This window comes from Protopterus annectens, chromosome 15.part0, assembly GCF_019279795.1.
Source record: "Protopterus annectens isolate FY-2018-M chromosome 15.part0, PAN1.0, whole genome shotgun sequence".
Lineage (NCBI taxonomy): Eukaryota > Metazoa > Chordata > Ceratodontiformes > Protopteridae > Protopterus > Protopterus annectens.
Genome location: NC_056749.1, coordinates 229,429,874 through 229,452,568, shown reverse-complemented (window position 1 = coordinate 229,452,568; position 22,695 = coordinate 229,429,874). Strand labels below are relative to the sequence as shown.

Genomic DNA, 22,695 nt, shown 5'->3' with positions numbered 1-22,695 from the left:
GGAATAGGGGATGAAAGGTTTGCAAAGTTAGAATCAGAGCTGTCATTTCTCGGTTGTTGATGTGCTTCCTCTTCTGAGATGGAGACCAGAGACAAGGGGGGGACTCTACAAAGCAAAGACTGCCCCCTAGCCTATGTCTGAGGTTCTGTAAAAAGCTTCTGGGAAGTCTGGGGTAAAAGAAATGGAATGCCTGGATTCAGAGAAAGCTGCTGAACCCACCAGAGGAGCTCTGTTTTCAGGCAGGGAAGCAGAGGAATAAAAACCTCTAAAGGGTGAGCATATTCAGACCATGTTGTCTTTAGAAACCACTCAAATTTTCTCATGTGAAGCTTTGCAAATGGCAACATGGGAATCATGGAAGCCATGAATCTGAGAAGTCTTAGGAATTCCCTGGCTGAGATGGAAGAAAGAGACAGAAGGCTTTCCTTGAAGGCAGTAAGAGACTGAACCTTGTCTGGTGCAGGAAAACCATCATCAGGTCTTTTCTAAACCTGCACTCTAAGAAGATGTGAGCCTGAGATGGAGTCAGATTGGATTTCTTGAAATTTATTGTAAACCCTTGGCCCTGAAGGAGAGGAATGGCCTGCACAAGATATTTTGAGACAATAGATCTGAAATGTTGGCTAGAAAAAGAAAATTGTCTAGAAAGGGATAAACCTGAACCCCAAGGACCTTCAGGAAAGCACTGACAGGGGCCAAGCACTTTGTGAAAACCTTTGGAGCAGTGGAAAGGCCAAAGAGCAAGGCAGAGAACTGAAAGAGCAAAGAACCCACACTGAGAAATGTAAAAATTTCCTGTATTGAGGATGAATGGGGATATGAAGATAAGCATCTCTGAAATATGGAGAAGCCATGAAAGACTGAGGAGAAATCATGGGAAACAGTAAGGGACAGCATCTGGAAAGAAGGCACTTCCAGGAAAGTGTTTAAGTGGGAGAGGTCTAGAATTGGTCCCCAAGGGCCATCCTTTCTTGAAACCAGAAACATCTTTGAGTAAAATCCTCTCTGATCCAGGGGAACAGTCTGAATAGCGCCTTGAGAAAGCAGCTGAGATAGAAGCTGCGAGAAAAGTTGCAGTTGACAGGAAGGGGCTGAGGAATCCCCATGAAAGGAGGGAGAGTCTTCCAAGATATAAAAAATCCTTTCTGGATGATGGATGGAACCCAGGTGCCCTGAGTGATCCTTGCCCAGGCTGGAAAGGAAAGAGAGAAGTGAAGAAAAAGAAGAGTATGACTTGGAAGAGAGTTTTGGTCATCACAGAGAGCTGGGCCTGGCCTGAAAGGGCTGCTGAGATGGAGGAGCAGAAGCAGAAGATTTAGATTGAGGGGGTCTCCTAGGAGACTTCTTAGACCTAGAAGCAGATGAAGAAACAGAGGCAGAATGAGCAGGCCTACTAAAAAAGGAAGTTTTGGCAGGAATGTTCCTATGGAATTTGTGAACCGGTGAGACAAAAAAGAAGTTATGACTTACCATAACGTTCCATCTGTGTTATCTTCACCAATCTTTGAAAGTGGGTTTGGTTCCATACCCTCGGAACCGACGCAGCCATATCTTTCAGCTCGCGCTCTCCAAACTCTCGAGCCAGGCTCTAACCATAATACTCTTCACAGAGATTACCTCAGATCGAGTTTGCCAGATGACAGTATATACAGTGGTTTAATACAGATAAAAATATAGACAAGGCCATATATGAGTCCTAAATGAGAAACTAGATCAGGACTATAAAGAGATCCACTAAGTCTTACGATGGGGGAAGGAGATCCACTAAAAGTCTTAGGATGGGTGAAGGAGGGTGGGTATGTCAAGGATTGGTGAAGATAAACAACACAGATGGAACATTATGGTAAGGCATAACTTCTTTACCTGATGTTGTTAATCTTCACCTAATCCTTGACTGTGGGACAGAATTCCCAGCTACTTTAGTCTTGGGAGGTCTCATGGAAGAATATTCCAAAGCACCATCGAGCCAAAGGATGCTCGACTCCTCGAGATCTGGTCTAATTTGTAATGGGCGATAAAGGTATGAAGAGAAGACCATGTGGCAGTTGCACAGACGTCATCTATGGAAGCTCTGGTGTGAAAATCTGCTGATGTTGCAACAGCTCTTGTTGAGTAAGCTTGAATTGGTTTGGGAAGTTGAAGTCCTTGAGATTGATAAAAGAATGTGATGCAGTATCTCAACCATTTAGCTAAAGTAACCTTAGTAACTGCATAGCCCATATGGATCAGTGAAAAGCCTACAAATAATTGATCTGATTTTCGAAATTCTTTTGTTCTGTGAAGATAAAAACGTAGCTGTCTGTGCACGTCTAGTAAATGAAGTGCATATTCTCCTTTGTTGGAAAAATTAGGGCAAAAGGTTGGTAATTGTAAGGACTGATTCAATACTGGATTCAGAGACTACCTTGAGTAGGAATGAGGGATTTGTTCTTAATGTCACTCTGTCTTTATGAAAGATCAGGCAGTCTGATTTGCATGATAGGGCTTGCAATTCGGAAACCCTTCTTACAGAAGTAATTGCTACTAAAATTACAGTCTTCCAGGATAAATACTTCAAATGACAAGAAGATAACAGTTCAAAGGGGGCCTTGGTTAGTGCTCGAAAAGCAGCAGTTAGATCCCATGGGGGAACTGGTTCTTTAAAAAGGGGGTTTTAGTAGGAAGAACCCCTTCAAAAAGGCTTTACAAAGTTTGTGAGACATTATTGAAGAATTATTCCAACCTGAATGAATATTCAAAATTGCTGCTATATGAACCTTTATCATATAAACAGGGAAACAAGACTGAAGAAGAGTGTTTAGGAAATCTAGAATGTTTTAGATAGGAGAAGCAAAGAAGTCAAGCCCTCCATTCATGGCCCATTTGGTAAATTGTTTCCATTTGCACAGATAAAGTTTTCTAGTAGTAAGTTTGTGGTGTGCAATAATATGTTGGATGGGGGAAGAAAGAGAAGGATGCCTGGCAATGATGGGAATTGGAGAAGCCATACAGTGAGCTTGAGGTGTTGAAGACTGGGGTGAACCATGTCCTCTGGGTGAGTTAGTAGATCTGGAACTGGGTCCAGGAGCCATGGTTTCTGTAACAGATGAGGCCAAAGGAAGGGAAACCAAACTTGACAAGACCAGAATAGGGCAATGAGGATCACTGAATTCTTCACCCTTTTGGCTTTCTTTAGGAACTGTGAGATTAGAGGAATGGGGGGAGGCATACAGGAGGCCAACTGTGGAGAACAGCATTTCTGGGTGACTCCTCCGGAGAGGAGATTAGGGCGAAGTAACTGCTGCACTTGTTGTTCAGGGGAGAAGCAAATAGGTTGCAGTAAGGTTGGCCCCAATGGCGAAAGACCCTGTCCTCCACTACAGGGTTCAGAGACCACTCGTGAGGCATATGAATTGTCCTGCTTAATTTGTCCGCTATTACACTGGAACTGCCCAGAATGTGCATTGCTATCAGAAAGTGGTTGGCTTTGGAAAATCTGTCTGACTAGGGCCCTGATACTTTGTAGTCTCTCTGGAGGAAGAGAAGCTATTTCTGAGACAGTGTTTAAATGAGCATCTATGAAATCCGATTGCTGAGAAGGCTGCAAGATGGATTTTTCCAGATTTATTGAAATGCCTAGAGATGTGCAAAGATTCAGGGTGTAATCTCTTGCCTGTTCTAAGTGATGTCTGGTGGTAGCGGTGAGGAGTCAGTCATCGAGGTATGGCAAGATTAGAAAACCTTTGCAGTCTGAAGTGAGCTGCAACCACTGCTATGCATTTGATAAACACCTGGGGGCTGTGGTGAGTCCAAAGGGCAGTGCTCTGAACTGGTAATAACTGGCTCCTAGCCAGAAGCATAGAAACCTCCTGGAGCTTTTCTCCATTTTTATATGGTAATAAGCATCCTTGAGGTCTATGGAGCACATCCAGTTGCCTTTTTCTAAAAAAAGAAAGTATGGCTTGTACCGAGATCATCCAGAATTTGGTTTGCTAAACTGCCTTGTTGAACTGGCTGAGATCCAAAATGGGTCTCCAGTCTCCTGCTTTTTGGGGCACTAAAAAGAATCTTGAGTAAACCCTGGATCCTGTTTGGTCTGGTTGGACTTACTGGATGACTCTTTTTTTCGAGCAGTTTTTGAATTTCTAAGTCTGCTGATTCCCTTTGATTGGATGGAACATCTGGGATTTTTTTTCTGGGCTCTGGGAGTTACAGATAGTGGAATCTAGTAACTCTGACTATTACTCCCTGTCCCCATTTGTCCGAAGTTATTAACTGCTAGGCTGGTAGGTGCAAGGATAATCGTCTGCCAACTGCCTCCAGAGGAAGGCAACTGGGCATCCTTTCAGGGATGCTGGTAGGAAGTGCCAGAGAAGGATTCTCTGGACCCCTGATTTTGCGGTCCATTTCTGCCCCTAGGGCAGTGTCTTCCATTGCTTCCCCCTCTGCCCCGGGTGAAGTCCTTGCCTCATGAGTCATGGAAAGCCCCTTGGATTTTCTAAACTATAGTCTCCCACTCCTTTGGTTCCTTGAGTAAGGTCTCTGAGGGGTAGAGAAACGTATGCCTACGGCAGATAGGGTCTAACCATCTTGCTCACTTCTGGCTAGAGTATCTCTAACTTTTGGGACAAAAAGGGTAGAACCATCAAAAGGAGCACTGACCAATGATGCTTTAAATGGCTCCGCAAAGTCGCACAAGCGCATCCATAAATGCCTTCTAATGGCTATACCTGAACCCGATGCCCTGGTCATCCCTTCACCTGCATGTGCTATGAGCCTCATGGATGTGTTGGAAATAGACTCTATGGTTGCAAGCCGAGAGGAAACTTTGCCACATATCTCTTCAGCTACTGCTCCTGAGAGAGTATTTGAAAGTTCTTTAATCAAATCCCTCTGTAATCTGGTAAAATGTGGTATATAATTCAAGGACCTCAGAATGAAGGTCGCTGAAGCATAAACATGCTTCCAAAATCTAATCAACACCTTACACTCTTTGTTAGCAGGATGGATAGTAGGACTCTCTTCCACAAGTTCTCTCTTGGTGGCAGCTCCTACCACAAATGAATTCTCTTAGACCAATGTGGCTCCTCCTTTGGTGCCGACAGTACATGGTTAGGTCTTTTGGGGATTGGCTCTGTAGTGCCAGGTATCTTCCACACCCTTGAGCAATTAGTTTTATAAGATCATCAGTGGGCAGAGAGACCCAAGAAGTGGAGGGATGGGCACGAAAAGCCTCCAGGTATACTGATTCTTCTAAGGAAGGCTTGGTGGACAACCAGCCACCCCTCTGCTTCAGGATTTCCAGGATGTCCCTGAAGGAAACATCATCAGGGATGACGAGAGGAACCTTCCCCTTTATCTAAGTCAGTATCTTCAGTATAAGACTCTTCCGGGAGTCCAGGTGCTTCCTCTTGCACTTCCTCTTCACAGAGACTTCCTCGGGGGGAGATGTTCCAGGGAAGTTTCCGAACAGGAGACCACTAAAGTGGGAGTCAGCTGGGATTTTTGTGCCCTCTGTCCAGGAAGTGAGACCAATGGTAGTTCAGGTTGAGAGGAAGAAGAAATATGTCCCAACAGGGATGTCAAGGACTGAGAATCCCCAATGGATAATGCCTTCTCCATAATCTGGAAGGCAGGTCCCCCATAGAGGAATGGGAGCCCGGAACTGAAAAGAACTGCTTCGGAACTGGGGTCATACCCCACACCAAGGAGTATGGCCCCAGACAAGGAGCCTGAGTTGGCACTACAAGGGCCGAGGCACCGAGAGGCATAGATGGCACAGAAGGAACCAAAAAGGTATCCTGCATCTCAGAACCGACCAGAGAGTCCCGACCCCTGGAGGTCTCCAATGCCGAAGGCTCAGAGACACTGAAGACAGTTGTCAGAACTAAAGACGAAAAGGCTATGAGAACAGTCAGTCAGAGCCAGAAGTGTCAGGATCGAAGTCTCTAATGGCTCATCTAGAGTTGGAGGAGGGTACAAGGGGGGTCATAGGACATACAGTTTCGACATTGGATTGGCTCGGAACTAAAGGTAATCCTCTCGCCACAAGTAGCTGATCCACTAGCCTCATAATGGAAGCTTCTTATAGACTCTTAGTAGACCTCACTGATGTCATGGAGGTTCATAGGTTCATAGGTTCATACTAGGCTATCTGCCCGAGGGCATTTACAAGCCTAGCCCATCGGGGAACTATACCCATTATTTTGCTGTGCCTCTGTCGAGCAGTGACACTGAGGTAATCCCTGGGGTATATTTGCGATCTCCCATCCATTGGTCAAGATTTCTCTTGAACAAGGCCAGCGAGGTGCTCTGCCTCACATATACCGGGATTTTGTTCCACAGCATAGGGAGTCTTTGGGTGATGAATCTATCCCTCCAGCACGTCCTATTAATAGCCGTGTCGAGGTTTAAGTCTCCGCCCTTGTGGCTCTGGTGGATCTAGATTTTTGAGGTGAAGCATATTCATCAAATCTGGGTTTGACATGGCCTTGTATGTTAGGCAAAGGTCACCTCTGAGCAAACTGAATAGAGCTGGAGTTCTTTCAGTCGGGCAGCATAGGACAGATTTTGAGACCCTTTATCCTTTTGGTGAGGAACTTTTGTGGTCTCTCCAGCTGCTGCAAGTGTCGGGTCAGATACATTCGAATTGGGCATTGTACTCAATCATTGGTCTGATGAGTGATGAGTAAAGGGAGACCATGACCTCCCTTGATCTAGATGAGAATCCCTTCATGATAAGGTGGGCAATGTAGAAGGTCTTCCTAACTACTTTAGCTACATGGGTGTCGAATGACAGACTACAATCAACCTGGGTCCCCAAGTCCCTGATAACTTCTTCTGTGCTCAGTGGATTGCCACCTATTTGGTAGCTAGGTAACCTTGTTTTGTATGACTATGCATTTTTGGCATTTAACTTTAGGCCATGGCTCTGGCACCAGTTATCCGTTTCTGTGAGACCCTTCTGAAGGATATCTGTGTCAGATGTGTTTTCTACTATGGCTCCCAGTTTGCAGTCATCTGCAAACTTTGTCAGCCATAACCCTCCTGTGTTTGCTTGTACTTGGAAAAGTAGATGCCAAACAAGAGTGGGCCCAGGACTGAGCCCTGTGGGACCCCACTTGTGACAGGCTTTGAGTCTGACATGGCGCCAGCAACTCTGACCCTGTGGGTTCTGTCACTCAGCCAGTTTGCAACCCATCTTGTGATGTATGGGTTAACATTTAAGCTGCTGAGTTTTCAATGATAGTGAGGTATTGTATATCCAGGTAGGCTGTATGGATTGCCTTTCCCTCATCAATGGCTTTGGTGACTGTTTAAAAGTCAACCAAGTTTAAAAGGCATGATCTGCCTTTGACAAAGCCAAACTGGGTTGGATCCAAGGTCTGCAAATTCCCTATGTCTTTATTTATGAGGTCCATTATGATCCTCTCCATGGCTTTGCAGATAAGGCTTGTCAAGCTAATAGGCGGTAATTTCCAGGGTCGGTGGAAGCACCGCCTTTGTGAAGTGGGACCACAGTTGCAGTGCCACTCCTGGGTACATATCCAGAGGTAAGACTTTGATTAAATAGCTGTCCTAGTTGTGGGTTTAATTCCTCATTGAGCTCGTGGAGCACACAGCCGGGACACCGGTCCCATGGATGCTGTGTTTTTGCTTTGGAGAGAGCAGTTTTAACTTGGGCGTTGGAAATGTTTGGGGGCTGCAATCGTTTGGTATAGATATCTCTCCTTTTGGGGGAGGGGAGAAGTTTGCACTGAACCTGTCAGCCAGTATGTTGGCAATGTCTGTAGGATCAGTAATCTTCACATCATTTTGATTAGTTCTGAGCATATCTGGGAGTTTCCTCCCAGGTTTCTAACATAGCTAAAGAATGCCTTATGATTGTCTTTTGAGTCTTTAGCTATTTTTCTCTCAAAATTTGCTTTGGATGATTTTATGAGAGCTCTTAGTTTTTTACTTATAGTGATCAAGGGTGTCTTACCTTTTAAGGATTTTGCTCTATCTTGTAGTAGCTTCCTCCTTTTGTTGTAGAGTTTGTTTATGGCTGGGGTCCACCAGAGTTGCCGAGAGTCTTTGTTTTGCCTGGGATTGCCTTATCCATGCAGTCCTGAAGGTGCTGGTAGAAGGCATTTGTGAGTGATTCAGCGGCTTGAGTACTGTTTTGGGGCCTTAAAGGAGACCACACTAGTCTTTAGAAGTGTGAAGTTTTTACTGTGGTCTTTTTATTTCAGGTGGGGTGGGATGAGGACCTCCAGCGAGATTAGTTTGTGATCTGATCTCACCAGTGAGGGTATACTTCCGGTGTTGAACATTGTGCTCCCATGTTCGTGATGATGAGATCAAGTATGTTATCTCCTCTTGTGGGGATGGTGACTAGTTGTTCCATGGCATTTGAGTTTATGAATTCCAGGAACTTTTGGGCTAGGGTGTTTGGGCTTGAGTAGTGTTCCCAGTCTATATTAGGGTAATTGAAGTCACCTAGTATGATGGTGTTTGGTGATACATTTATCCCTCTAGTGTTTTCAGGAAGGCCATGTGAGGTTCCTGAGTTTGTGAGGGTGGCCTGTAACATGCTACAATTTGCAGAGCAGTCTTGCCTATGGTTAATTGCACCTGGATGGTCTCCGATGCATCGCAGTCTTGAGGTGTGGGTGTCCTTGATGAATATGGATACCCCTCCTTTCTTGGTATTGTCCGGATTTTGGGGCCGGAACGCATGATATGAGGTAAAACCTGATAGTGCTGGGGTGCTCTCAGGAGCCTTGAACCAGGTTTCTGTCACAGCACAGACATCGATGTTCTCCATATTGAGAAGGGCCTCGAAAAGTGCATTTTGAGATTTAGACTTCTGGCATTGAGCAGCATTACCCTTAGTTTTTTTCCTTTTTTGTGTTCTAGGGTGGTAGGTTTAGAATTTGAGCCTTGCCTAAAAAAGGCACTATGGGGGTTGATCTCACTTCCACAAATGGAGTATCCCTGAAACAGTAAGCAGAACAGGAATAATAAGTTCTTCTGAGGATAGGCAGCTGCAGTATCTTAAGAACCAGTTGATCCATTGGTACTGATGTGGAAGTGGCTGTCTGCTCCGAAGTCAATTTTGTTGGTATAGACAGTTCCTCTGGTGCCGATGAACTCTTCGGTACAGAGGACATTTTTGAGTGTTTTTTTTTTGTTGGTTCCAAAGCACTTGGAACCAAGGAAGATCTTTTCTTTGAACCATGGGAGGAAGAAGTTCCTGTACCACTAGTTTTCTCTTTGGAAAAAGAAATTGCCTCGTCAAACGAGATTTCAAAAATCCTTTTAAAATAAGTTTGTTCTTCCTTTCCATCAATGTATGGGAGAAGAACCCATGACACATCATGCAATTTTCTTGCAGGTGAATCTTGACCAAACAATAAACACAAAGTGTGCACATATGAATTGTACACTTTACCCTCACATTTTCTACACCTCTTGAATCCCAAGGTGCCCTTTGAAGGTTCTGAGGGAGATTCTTTTTGGTGTTCTTTTTTGTCCACCACTATTGGCGATGAGAAAAAGGAGGGCAGAAGGAAAGCTTTTTTTTTTTTTTTTTTTTAAATAAATGAAGAACAGGAAGAAAGAGGAAAACAATACCAACTGTGGGATTAAGAGATACCTCAATGGTATAAGTATAAGGAAAACTTACCAACTATGGTAAGGGACAGATTACCAATAGTAGTAGTTAGACTAAATTACTTAGAAGGACGGAGAAGTGAGTACAAGTACTAATAAAAATAGAAAAGGTAAAGAGTTGAAGAAGAAAACTGAAAAACACTTACAATTTAACTGCCAAAGTTCAAGAGATGGAACGAACACATCTGGTCTGTGAAGCGGCAAACAAGATCTGAAGTAATATCTGTGAGGAGCATTATGGGTAATGCCTGGCTTGAGAGTTTGGAGATTGTGAGCTGAAAGATACGGCTGAGTCAGTTCTGAGGGTTCGGAACTGACAATGATTAAGTGAAGATTAGCAACATAAGATCAAGTGTTTAAAGTCTTGGAGCTCCTTTCCTTTTTCTTGCACAGTTTTAAATAGCTCTGCAGCTGTCAAACCAAAAAGCGCAGACTTATCCAGAGTAGCATCAAGAAAGTTTGCTTTACATCATCAGGTAATAATTGAAGCCTCAACCATGAATGCCTTCTAAGCACAGAGGCAGAGGCAGCAGCCCTGGAGGATGCCTCTACAGTATCATAGCTGCATTTGATGGAATGTCTAGACACCTGAGAAGATGCAGCCAAAATACAGAGAACCTGTGATTTAACTTCAGAATCTGGTAACTGAGCCAGAGCCTGTGAAACCTGAGAAAGCAAAGCCAAAGAATACCTAGACATATGTATCTGGTAATTAATAGCTCTAATAGCTAGCGTGGAAGAAGTATATACCTTCTTACCCAGTCTCTCAAGAATTTTGTTTTCATTATCAGAAGGAATAAGCTTGGCAGGAGATGACAAGCGAGAAGAACGATCAGAAACAATGGAGACCACTGCTGGATCAACAGAGGGACACTTACAGAGAAAGTTGCAGTGATCTGGTACTTTATAAAATCTGTCAAGCCTCTTGGGAGCAGAGGCCCGGGAGTCAAGTGATTTAGAGGAGGAAGCAAAAGCATCCAGGAAAGCTGGAAGGACGGGGGAACTGCAGAAAGAGAAGGAACCTCCATTTATGGAAGGTCACAGTACCACTTTTGTTAATCAGAAATCTGAGAGCAATCCCATATGAAGAACTCCCTCATCTTATTAATGGTTTCTCCAAAGGATATTTCTTCCATTGGGGAATTCCCCCCATTAGATTCCTCCATAGGGGATGCATATTCCAGAGGGGAAGACATTTGGGTGGAGTATGCAAGCGAGTCTTCATCAGAGGAGGAATCCTCAGAGTCAGAGGAAAGAACCTGAGAACCAATAGCCTGCACAGGAGAGGAAGTGAAGGTAGGAAGAAGGGAAGTGGAAGCAGGCTTCAAGGCCATCAAAGCCTTAATAAGACCCTGGGAAGAGGCATCCCACTCAGACTAAGGAGTAGAAGAGACGTTAGGATGTTTAGTTTTCTGTTTTTTTCTTGACATGTCTTTCTGTATGAGAAGACAAAGAAGAATAACCCGACGTAGGCCTAACATCCAGCACAGACAAAGAAGGATCCTTAGATGGGACAGCAGGAGCATCGCCTGAGTCCTCCCGCACAGCAAGCTGTGGTTCCCCCATATCACCTGAAATGGACGTCTGCATAGCCTCGAACACGCTAGGATCTGAACCCTTGGCATCTTCCACAGAGGTGCCAGTCAAAAAAGTGGATTCAACCTCTGACCATACCCCGGGGTCTTCACGGACCTCAAGGGGTGCGTCAGAGGTAGAAGGCACAGCCAAAGAGGTTTCAGGTTTTTGCTTGCTGACCTTCCTCTTCAAACTTGGCTCAGCCGAAGGACCCATGGAACCTACCATAAAGTCTTTAGCCAGACGCTTAAGCCGCTGATTTTCGAGGTAGAGATTTAAAGCTGAAAGATGGCTATTTAAAGTTCGGCACAAAGATCTGACAAATGGAACAGGAACAGTAATATTGACTAGGCAAAATGTCAAGCACTCAAAAACCAGAAAACGAGATGCAGAAGACCCAGAAACCTTGACCGGAAAAAATACTATGCAGCCACAACAAATATAATGGAAAAAATTGCTGGTGTATGATCCAGCTAAGCAAAGCATTGACTAGGCCCTAAACAGAAAAGACAGAGGTCGTGGCTATCTTTATGTGTAATCTGCCTTCCACACCTAAACTTCTCCTTACTGGATGACATGAACAAAAACAAACAGCAGTAGCAAGAAATTAAATCCCCAATGGGGTTATTATCTGAAACTGGGAGCAATACACGGAATCCGACTGCAGAACGTATGTAGGGGTCAACCTACTGAATGGCAGCGGAAATTTTCTGAGAATGGTACACGTGAATGTCCTATTTTGGCAGACGTTGTCAGAGCATACATGCGACGTCCAATTTAGTGGCAGTGGCTATAAGGTTTTGTATACAGGATGGACATCAGATCATTGGGTGGAAGACAACCCATATGTAAGAATACTGCAACACTAACTAGAAGGACATCTTGGGAATACAAAACATTTTAAACACACTTTGCATTAGTTTACCTCTGTCATCCCAGTTTTTAAAGATCTGAGCAGCTGCTATGCCAAACACACAATTAGCATCAACTGAAGCACTGAAAATCTCATTTTTCAACTCATCAGAAAAATTGTCTGTGCAGCCAAGTATACTTCCTTACAACCAGTGATGTCACTGCATTTCTAGAGCTCATAGGTAGGTACTAAGCTATCGGCCCTAGGGCCCATACAAGCCTAGCCAAAAAATGTACCCTGGCTTTCGCCACCTAAGAAAATTATTTTCCTGTACCCCTGACGAGCAGAGCCACAGAGGTGATCCCCGGGGTGAATTTCCCATTTCCCATCCAATCATCAAGATTTTTCTTTAAGAGTGCTAATGAGGAGCTCTGTTTGACATAGATAGGTAGTCTGTTCCAGAGTATGGGAAGTCTCTGGGACAGGAAACTATCCCTCCAAATCTATCCCTCCAACATGTTCTGTTTATTGTGGTGACAAGGTTTAGGTCCCTAGAGCGTGTAGCTCAGAGGGATTGGGATTTCTTTAAGTGGAGCATGTCCAACAGCTCTGGGTTTGACATAGCTTTGTATGTTAGGCAGAGATCGCCCCTGAGTAGGCGATATGCGATGGAGTAAAGCTGTAGTTTTTTTAGACGGTCTGCAGAGGGCATCTGTTTGAGGCCAGTAATCCTCTTTGTGAGGTATTTCTGTGGTCTTTCCAGTTGTTGTAGATGTCTTGTAAGGTAGATACCAAAAGGGGCGTTGTACTCTATAATGGGTCTAATGAGTGATGAGTAGAGGGGAACAATGACCTCTTTTTTTCTGGATGAGAATCCTTTTGTGATGAGATGAGCCATGTAGAAGGATTTCCTGACCACTGTGGCGATGTGATTATCAAAGGAGAGACTACTGTCCACCTGTGTCCCAAGGTCTCTTATCACATTTTTGGCATTAGGTAGACTACCAGCTATGTGGTAGTTCATGGGTACAGAGTTTTTACCAAACGGGATGACAATACACTTTTTGGCATTGAGCTTCAGGCCACGGCTTTGACACCAGGTATCTGTCTCAGTGAGGCCCTTTTGTAGTTTGTCCACATCGTTAGGAGTTTCAATTATGGCTCCTCGTTTGCAGTCATCTGCAAACATTGTTAGCCAAAGACCTTCTGTGTTGGCCTGCACTTCAGAGAAGTAGATACCAAACAGGAGGGGACCCAGGACTGGACCCTGTGGTACTCCACTTGTCACTGGTCTGATGTCGGATTTGGAATCCACTACTTTCACAGTGTGGGTTCTGTCCGTGAGCCAGTTGGCAACCCATCTTGTGACATAGGGATCTATACCTTGTTTAGTGAGCTTATCTATAATTCCAGAGTGGGGGATGGTGTTGAAAGCCTTGGCGAGATCTAGATAAGCTGTGTGAACCATTTTACCCTCGTCTATGTCTTTGGTGACTGCTTCAAAGAAGTCAATCAGGTTTAGGAGACATGATCTGCCTTTTACAAATCCAAACTGGGTAGGGTCCAGAATTTGGAGATTACCAATGTCTTTGTTTATGAGTTCCACGATGATACGTTCCATGGCCTTGCAGACCAGGCTCATCAGGCTAATGGGGTGGTAGTTCCCAGGGTCCATCGTGGCTCCCCCTTTGTGGAGTAGGATAACCGTCGCGGTGCACCATTCAGTGGGTACAAACCCTGAGGTGAGGCTATTATCGTCCCCCTCCATGACACTCTTTAAAGCATGTTTAGGCACCTAAGAAACATTAGAAAGAATCTCTTTCACAGTATTTCTGTTCTGCAGGTAACAATGCAGCAAACTTGTGCAAACTATACATACACCTCAACACAAACTTTCACATAAAACACTGGTAATTAAACACCTTAAAAGCTATCATTCTGGACTGAGCCAACTTCTTTCCCTGAGATTCTACTGCTTAGTTTATCTTGAGGGATTGTGTTTGATGAAAACATAGTCTTTTTATTGGAAAAGGTTACTGGGGACACAGAAACAGGGTCCACAGACAAGGGGGCTTGGAGGACAGACATGGCGGAGTACACCCTGAATTTCTTAAACACTTTATAGAAACAGACTCATTCAGCAGAGGAGAATTGCAGGCTTTCTTAAAACATCTTACAATGCTGGTACCAATGGAAAGAAGGTTGCCACACCCAGGGTCCCATCCTCTAAATCATCATACACCCTACTGATCTCTGGGGCAGCCAATGATGGCTTCCAAATGAATACATCCCTAAATATGTTTATGAACTTCTTCATCCTCAGAGGAAACTTACTGATCAGATTCTGACACTTCCGAAACCTCAGATTCTTGATCTCTTTCAGAATCAGGATCTTTGGATGGTTGAAAAGTGATGGGTGTGCCAGTGTTACTCATAGACTGGGTTTACACCCCCTAATCAATGGCATGAATAATGGATCTAGCCACAGCCACCAGCTCATGTGAAAATACAGTCAGACTAGTGCCCTACAAAGTGGTGGGCCTTCTTTCTCTTTTTTGCATGCACTACACTAGTGGGAGAATCCCTCGGGGTGATGTATCAACACAGGCAACAGATTCTGCACCCCTGACTTCCTCTGTACCTGAAGAGTTTGGTCCTGCTGTACCTGAACCAGGCAAAGTTGCAGCCCTGGAGGATGTGTCTGACCCAAGTGTCATGCCCAAGTGTTGTACTAACATGACACCAGGACACCTTGAGGTAAAAGAAGGGTAGTGGTCCGATGGCCTGACTAAGGTTATTGTGGAGTCATATGCCATAGGCTGATTTGTATTTCCTGACTTTGACATTTTGTAGGTGCAAAAAAAAACTGAAAGGGTCCTGTCTGTGGGTCTGTAAAGGCAGTCCCTGTACTGCCAGATGATTGGCCAGTCAAGCCCACAGAAAGGCAGCGGGAGGGACTCTGATCTTTGGAAGACTGCCAATGGAAGGGTTGCTGAACATACAGAAATTCTGGTAAGCCAGACTTTGGTTAATAAAAAGACAACTTCTCTAAGCCTCTTTAAGATCTTAGCTTAAACTCTAATGATTATGCAAACAAGAATAGCCTTAAATATTAAATGAAAACTCACATGAGCAGCAATAGCCCTTGCAGTTTTGCTGTTGTCTCCAGTCATAAGGACCACTTCTAAACCCATTGACTTTAGAGTTAAAACTGCTAAACTAGCTTCAGGTTTCACTGTATCTGCAATTGCAACCATGCCACACAGTTCTCCTGTAATACAAAACAAAAATATTTGCAAAGTGTTAAATCAACTATATAGCCTGTGGCTTTATGCAAACTTGCCAGCATAATTATTAGTGAAGTTTATTAAAAACAACAAAATGCAATCAAATTCCAACATAAGCATCTACTAAATGCATCTGTTAAATACAACTCAGGTATTTAAAAACTATAGGCATTATAATAAAAGTTAGCAAATGAAGATAAAAAGAGGGGAAAAAACAAGAAAACGTGCATTGTATGTGAAGGAAAAATCCATTAGTATCATTCTAAGCTGTATATACAGTGAAAAATGCTTTACATGCACCCAGCTATGCAATGTAGAGATTTGGCCCTGATTATACCCCAGACGGCCAAGGTTCAGTAAGTGGTCTGTGGGGAAAAGATGTGAACTGATATTGGCTTAGGGTGGTGTGGAAATGGTACTGACAGTCATGCCACAGCAGCTCCCTCTTAGGGAGGGACCAGGACTGCATCTCCTGCACTAAAGATATGGGGGAATATTAGCTCAACAAGTTGTAAAAGCATTCCACCTGGAGGCACAAGTGTGTGGAATTGCACAGCTGCAAAGGCTCAGCACAACAAACATTGCCCTGTTCTTTCTGGTCAATATGGCTGGTGTTAAGAGCTCCCACGATATCTAACTCTACTGGATGACAACCACAATCCCTCTTTCTCACATTCTTCTCCTAGTGTCTTAGGATGTCAAATGCTAACAGAATGCATGATCTGATAGGGATTCAGTGGTAATGGGGTGAGGATGTTGGGACTAAAATTTATCATTAAAAGTACATCAAGTGTTATGTGGCTTTTGTAAACTATAGGAACTGAAACATGATCAAAAATGACTCTGTGTTAAAACCAAAATGTACATCAGATGTTATCAGACTTAGGGACTACTTAAAATGTACCTGACTAAACTTAACAATGCACATACTTGAAGGCTTTGCACATATTCAGGATAATTAACAAAACGAGTGAAAGAATCTTTACATGCATTTCTCAAAAGCACTACATTTCTTCTTTCTGTTATGCATTAGTGGAGGCATTCAGCACAAAAAAGAGCTTCTATTTCTGAAGCGCTTATCTCAGCTTTTGCTTCTTTTACATCTTATATCACTAAGCACTACTGTGACGGTACAAAATCAAGACAATGTCGCAAAAGAAGATTATAATGCTGTAGTGCATATTATACTGCAAAAGCAGACGTGTTGAAACAAGTCTTGGGGACAAATGTTTAACTGTACAAATTATATACTAGTGAATTACAAGGAGGAGGAAGTACAGCTGGCCTGGGGAACAGCAACACATGAAAGGGGTAGCTTAAAATGGCCCACAAGAGCAGTTAGCCTAGTAGTGATCCATCAATCCACGAATAATACAATTATTACTGCTTGCATATTTCATAGTCTACAAACACTGACCTTGCAAAGTGTCAAGCCAACTAGTTCAGATTTCTTTATCAACCTTCTTCTGGCGGCTAGAGATATACATCACTGTCTCTATCAGCAAAGACTGCCAATTCAGCATGCAGAGAAGTGATTCTAACTTTGTGCTTCACAGCCATGGCCAAAAATTGTAAATATATAACAATCTATCAGTAACACAGAAACAGCAATTGGACCCAGGCTTTATGGTTAGCACAGAAAGCTATCTCAACTGCAATGTCTTTGTCATCTGTCTCTCAGTGACCTGACACAGACACTGAACTAAGCTGAAAAGAAATGAGTTATGATTACCTGTGACCCTGCAGCAAAAACAGGGAATGTATACAAGACTCAAAAACATTACAGCTTACTAGGAGCAAAACTGGCCTTGCCACTAGTCATGGGGGGATGAATGGTGTGAGGTACTCTGTTTTAGGGGATATGCAGAGTAATACGGCATCACTTTTGACATCCCTTGCTGATGCATAAAACAGCCACATATTGAGCAGTGTATCATGTCCAAACCAAAGATGCTGCACAATTTACAGAAAAGATAAAACTGCCTTTAAAAACTGTCTTCACAGCTGGTGGCTATCAGAGGGGGTCTATATCTGCATTGACGGAGATGTACAATTCACCATGCCACTTTATAAGTGATAATCTTTCATTCATCTCTCTCCATAGATAGTATGCATTCTGAACACAAAATATGCAGGCTGCTAGTGCTTTTTTAAACAAAGTAAAATTAACAGACATCCTAACTTACTAAGTAAGGACAGTGAAGTGATGACTGAAGCCTAAATACAATGTGCAGTCTTGAGGCTTTCCTGACTCAAGAGTATGGGCATCAGTACTACCACTGAAATCTTATTTAAAAGGCCAGTCTATTATACCCACATTCCAGGACAGAAAACCTTCCACTGCTTCATACACTGAGGGATCAGTGGAGGTGTTTCTACCTACATCTAAAACAGTCATAGTCAAGGCCACTCAAAACGAACTATCATCAGTAGCTCCAATTACCACAAAAGTTAATGCACCTCTTCTTGGACTCCAAAACAACATGGATAACAACAAAACATTTTTGAGAAACTAGTAATCAGAAAGAATAACTATTATGTGTGACTTCACAACTCTGCAAATGACTGGAACAATTACATTTCCAATAATAAATACAGCCAATGCCACCCTGCCTTGATTTCATTAAAATTAACTGCTTGGAACAACTGATAAAATGTACTACCAGGGAAAACATTCTGCAGATTATTTTCACCAACATACCATCTGTCTGCGCAGCTTGTACCATTATCTTCTGGTGGATATAACAAGTACCTTCTCTTGTTATACAGACAATGATATTTTCCACCGAAACAAGGGCTAATCTCATGCATAATGCCTCCACATTTCCGAATGCCTCCCATAGTGACCACCCCCAAAATAATGACGCCTTTAGTATTACTGCCTGGGATCAGACTTTCCAGCCCACTAATACATCATCCACTGACAGTAACAATAAATTCTAAAACCTCCTGGATAGCTGCTAGCTGTATCATTAAGTCATGGCCTCATCAGACATAAATAGAGTGGATGATTTAAAGGTAGACCTCTAGAGTGTAAATATGGCAGAAACAACATCTGTAACAGGAAGAAAATGCTCTACATAACTTACACATAGTATCCAACTTTAAAAATTTAAATTAAGCTTAATCCTAGCCAAAAATAATAATTAAAAACAATCCACTCAAGCAAGTCCTTCCTAAACTTTAACTAGCAAATAAAACATAGCAAGTAATAAAATGGTCTATAACTAAATAAGGAAACTTAGAAATAATACTTAGGACTACAATACCTATGAATCAGTGTCACTAAATACTCTTGAACCATAGGACAATACCGATATCTTATCATAGAAAGTTAGCTCAAGCTTCAAGAACCCATCAGATAAGTGTCCTTGGGAAAAATCAAGAACATTGCTTCCACTGGCCTTGCTAACATCCCAGGAAGTTTCCTCTGTGCTCTAAAATACACTCTATTAAACCACTTTGAATCTTATTAAATAAATGCCTTTCTGCCAGAGCAGTTTTCCAGGGGAGGGCAAAGGTTGCAAGCTGTTAGGGAGCATGATCACTGCCATCTAATGATCGGACTTTTAAGCAGTAAAGGTATTCACTTAGGCAGCCAGAAACTCAAATGAATAACATTCAGTATTTCTGTCTATAAGCAATAAGCTATGCATTTTCTTGGTACTAAAGTACAATCCTTAATGAATAATTTGGCAAAAGCCTTGTCAATGTCCAAAACACTATAATTAGAAAAGTCATCCAAAACCTTCTAAACAGTACCTCTCAATTTTAAGGCTAGTCTTTCTTCTGACAGTAATCCTTTCTCAAGATAACTTTTGAATGGGATATGTATGTATTGATGCCCTGCACTTTCCCCCACATTGATATCACCTCATCCCGAAGTTGTCACTGACATCTCTATAACAGTGGCTACTTTAAAAAATCTTAATCAACTTCCTCACTTTCTTTTTCAGTGTAAACCAATGGAGCATCAACTGATGAAGTTACATCATTAGTGCTTGTATCAACCATTCTAGCCAGTGGATAGGCTTTCTTATTAAAATAATTTTTTTCATATGCCTAATCATTTTTCACAGGTATGTTCAGTATGAAATCAACATCTACATTTATGGTAGGTACAAAACTGTACTATGTTCTTTCTCTTCCATTTGCTGCAGTCCTGACTATTGTCCCAAGAATCCCAAAAAGGTAGGGAGGCTGGCAAATTAAGTAGTAGTATGCCTTGTAAAACAGCCCAGAATATCCTTAGTTGCCACCCCCAGAAATGCTGTTGAGTGTGCAGCCAGCCTAGGAATGAGAGGCTAAATCCCAGCTGGAATCTCCTTGCCAAAAGAAACAAGTAACTGCTGAGAGACTGCCTAAAATCCTTAGTCCTGCAAAAATAATAACGCTGCTGCTGTAGTGTAAAAAAATGTGCAAATTTTTTTTTCCCTTATTTTGGAGGAAACAAAAACAGTTTAAACCACCTTAGGCATAAAGGAAGGATTAGTACGTAATGATACCTCCTTATGGAGAAACTGCTTGAACAAAGGATCGCGAAACAAAGGTGGTCACAATCATAGTGAGCTGAAATTGCTGCAGAGCATGAATCTTTATGGAGAGAAGGAACCTTTGTTTGTCCATTCAGTAAGATATTGAAGAGCCACACCAAATTAGGGCTCTGAAATCTCCAAAAATTTTTTGCTACTCAAAAAAAAAAAAATCTCTTCCATTTTGCTGTTAGATGAAGAGAGTGAAGCTTGACATGAGGCAGATGACCGCCTTCTGAGATAAACAGATGAGAATCAGCCAATCTGGAGCTATCAAAATCATCCTTGGCCTGTCTTGTCTGACCTTTTAATACCTTTTTCTGAAATACATGAAGATCCAGTTTCCACCGTGGGGGATCATGATGTCTGTGCTACACATCACAAGGACAGTTGTGTTGTCTGTTAGAATCACTGCCCTTAATGCAAACTGGACTGCTAACATCTCCTTCATGTTGATATGTAGATGCTGTAGTCTGGCAGGGCCACTGTGTGTTGTATCCACCCATTTAGATGAGCCATGAACCCTAATGCTTGAAGGACTGTCCTTGCAGTCAGCGGACTGATGAGAGAGTTGATGGAAGTAAAAAGACGGGGGCATTGTATGGAAATAAAATCTGTAACCGTGGTGAATGATATCCAACACCCATTTGTAGTAATTAAAGCATCCACCTTAGATTTCAGTTTGAAAAAAGTAATTTTGATATTTTTAACATGGAACTGAAAATGCAAAAGCAAGCTCATGGAAGAAGAAGTATACAAAACAAGAACTCCTAAGCCTTTTCCTAGAGTCCAGAGTAATCCTGGCCTTCCATTTAGTGTGCTCCCTCATGGAATGCAAAGTCTCTGAAAAAATGAGAAAATCCTCAGGTGTAGGAGTGGAAGTGGAATCATCCCATCAGAACAGAATAGGTAGGGATACTCCTGCAAATCTTCCACACAGAAAATTCTGAGCCCCTGTTCAAAACAAAAAAAAAAAAACTCCGGTTTCCACCTCTAGGCCTTCTTATCAGCGCATAGAACCCTAATCATCATAGTAAATCAATCTTCTGCCTCTTAAGCATATGTTTTTTAGGTACAGAACTGAAATGGTAGGAGAAGCCCCCCTGAAGCTGAAAAGTAGGCCTACCTCCTGAGAAGGCACATCCTGTCTTATACTCTGGTATTCGGGCCGACTGGGACGCGGACTATACCCCAATAGTCAGGACTGCAGCAATGGAAGACGAAGAACATCAATATGCTTCTTTAAATCTTTGAATACTTTGTTGTAACAATCCTGTTTGGTTTCAAATAAGAAGTGAACCAATTTGTGTTCAAGAATAACAACAAATATAAAAAAAGATTGTGGAAAGAAAACTGTTAACTCTGATAAGTAAATATGAAAATGTTAAGTATTGCTAGTATATTAATGAAAGACAATTTTACCATAGCGGGATATGAAAATATTATATCATGTCAGGATCAATTTCATTGCAAGACAAAAGATGCGGTTTAAGTAGCTAAATGCTTCCTGTGGGGCCTTTTTATATATGAGCAAGACTGAGAGGGGCTTAGCAGAATTTGAGCACCTTTACAACAATATTTTAAATATGACAACAAAAATGTGTTTTATAAACATTCTTTACTTTCAGGGATTTCAACAAATTTTTATTTTTCAACACAGAAAAGGTCGACATTTTTTTAAGACGATACATTGGCCTACAGGGAAGTTTTATGGTAGATCAAATTAAATGATACTTGCCCGGTAGGATTAAATGAAAGTATTGCTCTTGCCTGTGCTTTAAACATGAGGGCTGCTGAACTGTAATCTACCATAAGGTCTTTGTCTTTTTTTAGGCATAATATGCATTTGACTTTTTAATTACATTTTCATTACACTACTGTTGATTTATCTGTGCAAATAAGTCTTCTAATTATAAACGCTTTTTAACACAAGAGTCGCATGAAAAATTCATTGTACTTAATATGCACTTTGTGGTGTTCAGTATTTATTCTGATGAAATCCTATGTAATTTGTACAAAAGAGCTACATAAACATTGGTGTAGATTATACCTTGTTCTATAGTTTGATATTGGTGTTTTCTGAGGAGTATTGTGGTAATGTTTACTATGGTTACTGATTATGAAGATTGCTCACACAGAAAGAATCTTTCAATCAATCACTTGCCTGAAAAAAGTAAAGGGAGACAATGTAGCAAGACATTCAGAATACACCATCTGGATGGCCTGGTTTACCATCTATAGTAATTAAAAACAGAATGAGCCCATCAGGTATACATTCCTGTTGGGCAAACAAAGAGGAAACAGTCTCTGCTGCTGAAGGCACATTTTCAGACTTTCTCTCTCTCTTATGGAGAAAACATTGGTAGCACTTTGGAAGCAATGCAAACATTTAAATGTTAATGGAGAAAGAGAGTGTGTATGTGTTTACTGAACAGGATTATTCTGTGCTCACTAGAAGACAGAACTTGTTTATTCTGGTTATAATGCAATGCAAACTCAGTTCTGCTTAGGTTGCTTGGTTTTGTTGTAGTGTACTGGCTCACTGGCCATTTCGTGCAGGAATGGGCATGGCCAGGGTTATTGACAGGACTAATGCCAGTGATGGGGTATGCAAATGATAAATGATTGACATGCCAAGCAGATTTGCCAATGACATAATGCATACATTGACTGTTGATTAGTTTGTTACAGCATGAGTATTCATTGTGTAGTCTTTGTTTACTCTCTTCCTCAATGTAGTTTGATCTCGGAGTTGGCATACTGAAGCAAAGGGAAAACAGTAACGTAAGGACGCACATCACTGGTAATGCCC

The 22,695-nt window shown here is 42.2% G+C and overlaps 1 protein-coding gene across 1 annotated transcript in view; it reads right to left on the bottom strand.

The window, feature by feature from the left end:
• The window catches only part of ATP7A (ATPase copper transporting alpha), a 2,674,176-nt gene that overhangs the window by 299,996 nt on the left and 2,351,485 nt on the right, over nt 1-22,695 (bottom strand). Inside the window, exon 19 of the mRNA XM_044057744.1 lies at nt 15,193-15,335. Within this exon, the coding sequence (XP_043913679.1) occupies nt 15,193-15,335 (143 nt within the window). The remainder of the gene's footprint in view (nt 1-15,192; nt 15,336-22,695) is intronic.